General features: G+C 30.9%; 1 protein-coding gene across 1 annotated transcript; it reads left to right on the plus strand.

The window, feature by feature from the left end:
• Positions 1–350: 350 nt before the first annotated feature.
• On the plus strand, positions 351–6,922 carry LOC139852028 (lysine-specific demethylase JMJ28). Its single transcript, XM_071841246.1, has 14 exons — positions 351–1,143; positions 1,863–1,999; positions 2,093–2,195; positions 2,272–2,416; positions 2,510–2,570; positions 3,091–4,009; positions 4,119–4,544; positions 4,638–4,710; positions 4,798–4,883; positions 5,018–5,137; positions 5,224–5,291; positions 5,495–5,566; positions 6,055–6,255; positions 6,526–6,922. Exons 1-12 carry the CDS (start codon positions 499–501, stop codon positions 5,517–5,519), a joined length of 2,808 nt encoding a protein of 935 aa, XP_071697347.1. The 5' UTR covers positions 351–498; the 3' UTR covers positions 5,520–5,566; positions 6,055–6,255; positions 6,526–6,922.
• Positions 6,923–8,148: the final 1,226 nt, after the last annotated feature.

Consider the following 8,148-nt stretch of genomic DNA (forward strand, 5'->3'; position numbering starts at 1 on the left):
AGCTCCGCGAATTCGCGGGTCCTCCACTACTACAGTACTTATATAACTACTTTTTTGACTTGGGTGATGATATTTCCACTTTCCTAATTGATAAATTCACTTAAAGTACCTAATATACCCTTAAATAATGTATTGCAGTGATTTTATTTTAGAATTTATTTGAGAACATTGTTGAAAGATGATATGAAATATGTTTGGATCTATCATTTTTTAGTTTGGAAATATATTTTTTAGTTTGGAAATATCAGTACCCTTTTTGACTTTGTTTTCAAACCCGTGTAGTCATTAACTTTTTTACAACATATCTCGTGCACACCGAATTCAAGATCACTCTTCCTGATTCTTGTCATCTAATTTTGCCCCCTTTCATTCATCCAAAACCCTAAAAATCCCGAACACACATTATCTCTTAAAAATTCTCGATTGATTTTCATTTTCTTCTAAAGTTTTTAGTTTTTCTTACTTTTCAGCGAAATCTGAAAACGGAGAGTGTAAAAAATGGTGGATAGCGGTGGTTCTTTACCCAACGATCAACGATGCAAAAGGACCGACGGTCGGAAATGGCGGTGTGGCCGTCCGGTGTTTGAAGGAAGGACTCTTTGTGAACAACATTTCCTTCAAGGTCGTCTCCGCCAAAATAAAGAACCCGTTCCCGACAATTTAAAGTTCGAGAGACAAAAACCCCTCAAAATTGATGAAAACCCTAACCACAATTTAAAAAGGGGTAATGACAATTCTTCAAATTCGTCTCGAAAACGTCCTAAAAGAAGCAAAAAGGAACCGAAATTGAAGTCATCCGTGGATTTATCAAAGGATCTTGATGATGCATTGAAAAAGATGAATTTGAAAAAAGGTGATTTACAATTGGATTTAATTAGAGGTTCTTTGAAAAGACAAATTGAGAAGAAAAAAGGGAAAGAGCCGCCACAAAAACAAAAACAACAACAACAACAACAACAACAAGATATTGTTAAAGAATTGAAGTATGGAAGATTAGAAATTTCACAATGTTCACCACCATCAACATCATCATCACCATCACCACCTGTTGCAGTTAAACTTGGTGTTTCTGCTAATGCTGTGTCTACTACTAGGTCTTTTAGATCCAAAAACATCAATCCAGCCCCTATCGTCACTAAGCAGGTTGTTTTTCCATAACTTGACATATGTTCAGTTTCATACAACTTGCTATAATCATGATTTTTGATAACATGATCTATTTTTTGTTTATGAATTACTATAATAATGCAGCTAATTTTGGTGTCATATATGTAATAATTGAATTATTATTATGCCTGTTCAACTCAAATTTCGTGTAATTGGTTGCTTTCAATTTGTGTCTAGATGTAAATGTTAATATGTATTTTTATTTTGTTGCTTTTAATGCTAATTAAATAAATGTGGCCATATAAGGGCTATGTTTAAGTCTACTTACTATATGGGTCTTAATTCTAAATTTCCAACTCACATTTACCATGAATATATATATATATATATATATATATATATATATATATATATATATATATATATATATATATATATATATATATATTCTTACCAAATGCAAATAAGGAAAGACATTATTAGAAGGAATATTCATACAAAACGGGTTGTAATTGGATAGCTGTATCTGAAAATATATCTTGAGTTGAGGACGCCCTAAAGTGCTCATGGTATCATTTATGAATATACAAATCCATACTTTGTAATTAATTCAAAAAACTTTAAAATTTGTAATATATAAATCTTAATGATAGCTCTTATGCTTAGTGTTTTCTTTATTAAAATTTAAATTTTCAGTTTAGTATCTTTTGATATTTTATATGAGGGTTCATTTTTTTTTTTTAATGTGTATTCAGAATCTACCAAGTATAAAAGCTAATGCGAAAGCATCAACAAAAAAGTGCCATTGGTGTCGAATGTGTAGCTATCGTGTTCTTGTCAAGTGTTTGACTTGCAAGAAGAACTTCTTTTGTGAGGATTGTATTAGTCAAAGGTTTGTTTTTTAGTTTCATATTTTTTTAATGCAATATTTACCTATCTGTATTGTGTTTTTTTGTTAAATATCATATCGTGATTATGGATTTAGGCTTCAAGAAAAGGCTGATGTGAAAAAAGAATGCCCCGTTTGTTGTGGAAGTTGCGGATGCAAAGTTTGTGTAAAGGAAAAATCGAAAGAAGTCAAAACTAAGGTTTGAATGGGACCCGTCTATGCTACGTTAACTTTGTTTTCACATATCAATAAACCATATGCCCTTTGTATTTCAGGATCTTATTGTTTATAGTTATGAAGGGAACTTTGACAAAACTCAACAACTTCTTTATAAGATCCATCTGCTTCTTCCGTTTCTTGAGCAAATAAATACTGAAAAGGACATGGAACTGAATATCGAAGCTAAATTCAAGGGTAGAGGTACTTTGACTGAAGTCAACAGCTTCATTGTTTCTTTTTATATAATTAAAAAAGTAATGATTGAAAAAGGAATTCATATTTTAAAAACTTTAGGTAAAGACCACAACGAGCTACAAATTCAGGATTCTGTAGGCTCCCCGAAGAAGCAATGCTGGTATGTTTTCAAATTGATTTTTGGTTAGATTTTAAGTCGAAGCTACTCCTTTTTCTTTTTGCAATCCCTACAAAACACTGAAGACGTTGATTTTGATTGATTAAGTTCTTGTGTGGCTTATTATGTTTGGTTGGGTAACAGGTTGAATGGGGCCGCTTACAAAGTCAAACTATGAGAATGATTGGAAAAGGGTCGGAAACAGCCACGGGATAACCCGGTTAGGCCGCGTATATATGAGTAGATCCCTTTCCGTTTACATCTGTTTACCCGTTTAAACTATTAGAATGATTGTGCCGGGTTGACCTACTAACGATTTTTGACTCAAAGAAACTTAGCAAATTGTAAAGACTTGAATATACTTTCTTGACTTCTGAACCATTTGACTTGTTTCTTTTGTAGCTAAATTTTTAAAGTTTGCCCTTTTGACCCATTATCGATAAATTATCAATAACCTATAAAGCAAGGGTACTCAATAAAATTCGTGATACATCAGTTTCAATGTCATTTTTATCTATTGCAGTGGATTTTGCAAAGGTTGTGTTGTGGATGTTCACCGAAGCTGTGGAAATTGCTCTTATATTCTCTGTTTACCTTGTTGTCGAGATTTTCGTGCGGGACGTTTACACGGGGGTCTTCGAGACAAACGGGAAACTTTAAGCAAAGTCTTTTTGAACTGGAAAACTAATGAAGATGGAAGTATAAATTGTCCACCCAAGAATTTAGGCGGTTGTGGGGACGGCATTCTTGGTTTAATTTCTAATCGTCCCTATAATTGGACTAAAGATCTTGGAAAAGATGCAAACGAAATTATTTGCAATTCAAAATTTACAAAATTTATCGACTACGAGTGTTCAATATGTGCACTATGTAAAGGAAATAACAAAGGTGAAAACAAGGATTTGTATTTCGAGATTAAGCACGATCTCGGGGATAAAAATCTCGAACATTTCACGAAACATTGGGTCAAAGGTCAACCTTTGATTATTCGAGATATGATCAAGAATGATCTAGAGTTGAGTTGGGACCCACTCGTTATGTTTGGCATGTATCTGGAACGAAGTGCTAAATCACGAAATGAAAGAGACGCGAAATCGAAAAATCGTTCGGATTGGTGTGAGGTAGATATCGGTAGGCACCAGATTTTTATGGGCGGTAAAACACATGCTAATGTGTGGCATGAAAAGTTGAAATTTAAAGTCTGGTTATCTTCCGGAATCTTCCAAGAACATTTTGCTAGTCATTATGCTGCTGTGATGAATGCTTTGCCTCTTCAACAGTATATTAATCCGTTAACAGGCGTTTTAAATTTGGCGGCCAACATGCCACCCGAAAGTCAGAATGTTGACCTGGGTCCTTTTGTTTATATATCTTATGGCAGACCCGAAGATCTTATGGGCCGTGATTTTTTAACAAAGTTATGTTATCATGCGTATGATATGGTAAGCATGACATATTTAAGATTTTCACATATGATCATTCGATTATGATTTTATACGAAGATGATATCATCATGATGATTATTATTATTATTTTACTTATTTGGTTTAGGTTAATATTCTTGTGCATGCTACGGAAGATCCGATTTCTGAGAGAAAATTGAATAAAGTAAAGGTTTTGTTGAACAAGTACAGTTCACAAGATGATGATGGCAATGAAAACATCAAGAAAATTGATGAACCTTGTGGTAAGTCATCCTTTAGTAGCGAAGTGACTCAACAATCGGAATTGGAGGATAACACAAATGGAGAACTCACTCAAATACGTAACGGTGATTCGTGCGTTTTTTCTGATGAATCGAGCATCGATGATTCAGATGATGAAGAGGGTGGAGGATCAAGTTTCCACAAAAAGGAAGTGGTGGACACTTGTGGGGCCCAATGGGATGTATTTCGTAGGGAAGATGTTTCAAAACTTGTCGAGTTTCTTAAAAAGTATTCCAATGATATCAACTCATCCTCTTGCTCTCGCAAAAAGGTATTGTTTTTGTGCTACTATAAACTATATACACAATTTGTGGGGTGTTTGGATGTCTCCTTTTTAAACTGATTACTTAACATTGTACAATAGGTTGTTCATCCGATTCTTGATGACAACTTTTATTTGGATTCTTTCCATAAAAGGTATCTTAAGGAAGAATTCGGTAAGTATCATCTTTAAGCATTTTATTAGTTAATTAGTTTTTTTAGATTTACAATATTGTCACTTGATGTTGATACTATCTACCTAGGTGTGGAACCCTGGACATTTGAGCAAAATATGGGCGAAGCCATTATCGTTCCAGCTGGATGTCCTTATCAAGTAAAGAAAATCAAGGTAAAGTGTTTTAATTTTTGAAATACAAATTTGTTTGTCACCTATATATTGCATAATGGTTTTTTTTAACACTATTTATTTATTTATTTATTTATTTATTTTGCTATTGTTGATTATAACTCAATGTGATGCAGTCATGTGTTAATGTGGTTCTTGAATGCATCTCGCCCGAAAGTGCATCTATGGGCGTGAAGTTGAGTGACGAAATCCGTCAACTTCCTGTACGTCATAAAGCGAAAGGAAAAATGATCGATGTAATTTATTAGTCTTTCACTTTTATTCCAACTTTCTTCTTTGTGTTAATCTGAAACGCATTATTAATTCCATAATGATTTCTTAGGTGAAGAAAATGATTATTCATAGTGTAAATGCCGCGGTTGAAGAAATTAACAAAGTTTCACAAGCAGAGTAAGAATCTCTTTGATCTTGGCCGTGTTTTATTTTTTTATAAAATCACTGGCTTTGGTAATTATGATGGCTGATGTTGTTTTTGTTGTATGTTTGTTTGAGGAAATTAAATATATATATATATATATTTTTTATATGCCTGGAAATTGCAAATGTTCATCTTTATATTATTGTCTCAAACTTGGATTTTCTTATAATTTTAGAACAAGCGTCAAAGTTGGGGATTAGAGACTACTGAGAGTTACTAGTGAACTTGGCTTACGACGTCACTTGAAGTAAGTAGCAACAAACATTTTTTTTTTTTTGAAGGAAATCCCATTATTAGTATATTTTATATTTTAGAATATAAATAAATATTTCAAAATCTACAGATATCAGAACAGGATAATGATGTTCAATGTTTGTGATTCAGTGTTTAAACAACCTAATCTGGTGAAGATATGAACAATGAACATGGTTTCCCCAACAAATGTGGCATTTAATGCTTTATGTTTTTCAGATACTAGTGAAAGATTGGTTTTGTTATATATAGCCACGAATGAATTTCTTTGTCTCTACGAAAATGTTTGATTTTATAAAAATCTATAAAAGACCTGCTTTTCTTTGTTTGTACAAGATTTTTTTTAAACAATTTTTTTTTTTGAATTGAATGCTACATTGTTTGGGAATGGTATAATTTTTTGAATTGAATGCTACATTTCTTTGTTTGTACAAGATTCTTTTGAATGCTAATTGTTGAGATTAAGTTATTTCTGCTGTGTAGGTGTTGTTGGCCCTTCTTTTATTACACATAAATACATAATCCACTTAAAGGTGTAGTTACCAAAGTGCGATTTTGGGATAAAATTGGTTCTTGAAATGGGAGTTTGAGTCGAAGATGTTCTTGAGGACTTTGAATTAGGATACACAAATGGATCGGTGATCTGCAAATGAAGCTGAAAAATAGCAAAGAGTAGCTGAAAAGGTAATCCTTCCTTTCTGAATTTGACTACTGTTAAGAAGATATTGAAAATCTCATGAATATTTAATATTTTTCATTAAAGGGTCTCGTAACGTTTATTGAAATTAAAATTATCTTAATATCTATATCTATATCTATATTTATTATAACTCGGTGGTTTTTTAATCTTGAATAATGTATTTCTCCATCGCTCAGTTTATTGTATAGCCAATTTACTCCTAATTACCATTGTTCTTTGACATTAAGAAATTGCATAATTTATTATTGTTGCAGGTGGCAAAGTCTATGTTTTTCACTTACTCGGCATGCTCATTTGTAACAAAAGAGGAATTTGAGGTTATAATAACATAAATAAGCTTGTCATTTGCAACTCGATTCTTGAAGAAATTAAACCAGTAGGTTCAACATGGACACCATTGTGTCATCTATTATTATTGCTCTAGAGCTCTGACTTAGAACCTTAAAATTACTAATATTCTTTTCTTGTTCCTGTATATATGCGTTTGTTAATGTTGTACTGGGGCGTATATATTGTGGTTTAACCTTTTCATTATCCAAAAGATTGAAAAGTATTTGCTCCATCTCTAGCAACTAAGACCATGAGTTACCTTGCCGGTGATGTGAAGTCATAACTTCACTCTTTGAATTAGTGAGAAAAATTTAACTCTGATGTGATAATATTAAATTTGATGAGTGTGTTATGGTTTTAAATTTTTTTGTTAAAAAATTTGTATAGGTCCCTACTTTTCTTTATTTTTAATTCTAAAATAGAACAATAAAGAAATATTTTATAAATAACTAACATTAATAGGAGGTGATTTTCACACATCATTTTTTGATCTATGTACACCTAATTATCTATTTTACCTTTAATTATACTTATAATAATAATATAAGTTCAACTCTTTAGGGGCATAACTGTGATTTTATGAGATCAAAGTGTACATGGATCAAAAAGTAGTGTGTGAGAATCACCTTTCAAAATTAATACGGAGTAATTTATAAAATATAACCTACAATAATTAAAAGATCATAAAATAATAATAAAAGAATGCATAGAATCTTAAGAAAAATACATAATTTTTAAATTCTAAAACTAATCTTCGTCACTATTCAAGATGATTAGTGTTGCAGTCTTGTTCATATACAATTTCTTGGAGTAGAGGTGTGATGACCCGTGAATTTCCGACCAAATTTAAACTTAATCTTTATATGATTTCGATACGATAAGCAAAGTCAGTTATGTTGAGTCTCGGAAACTTTGGAACAGCTCTATGAATGCATTTGCCCTTTTGACTATTCCCGACGATTCACGAACGAGTGTTGTAACCATATATATATATATATATATATATATATATATATATATATATACACATATATACGAATATAAGTTTATATAATAAATTGAAATAATAAAATACAACTTAATCAATTAAGTTAATTATGTAAAATATTATACAAAATAAAAGGTTGTTATTTAAATTGAAACTATATGTATTTTGTAATATATTTTGAATGTATAGATAATAATTATTCAATAAAAGTTAATATATGATATATATTATATAATATAAGTAATGATACATATATATATAACACAAGTATAAATAAAATTTTATTGTACTATTTCTAATATTAATATCAACATTGATGATAGTAATAATCTAAAGATATGAACATGATTGATATAGTATTATCAATATTAATATCATTGTTATTGGTGTTATTAGTATTATCGTTATTAATAACATTATGGTATACATTTTATAGTGGTTATTATCATTATCATTAGTAATATTATTATTACTATTATATTTATTATATATTTGTATTATTATTATTAAGAGTACTATTATTATAGTAATGTTCACAAGGTTAATTATAATCTATAAA

This window comes from Rutidosis leptorrhynchoides, chromosome 6 (genome assembly GCF_046630445.1).
Source record: "Rutidosis leptorrhynchoides isolate AG116_Rl617_1_P2 chromosome 6, CSIRO_AGI_Rlap_v1, whole genome shotgun sequence".
In the NCBI taxonomy this organism is placed as follows: domain Eukaryota; kingdom Viridiplantae; phylum Streptophyta; class Magnoliopsida; order Asterales; family Asteraceae; genus Rutidosis; species Rutidosis leptorrhynchoides.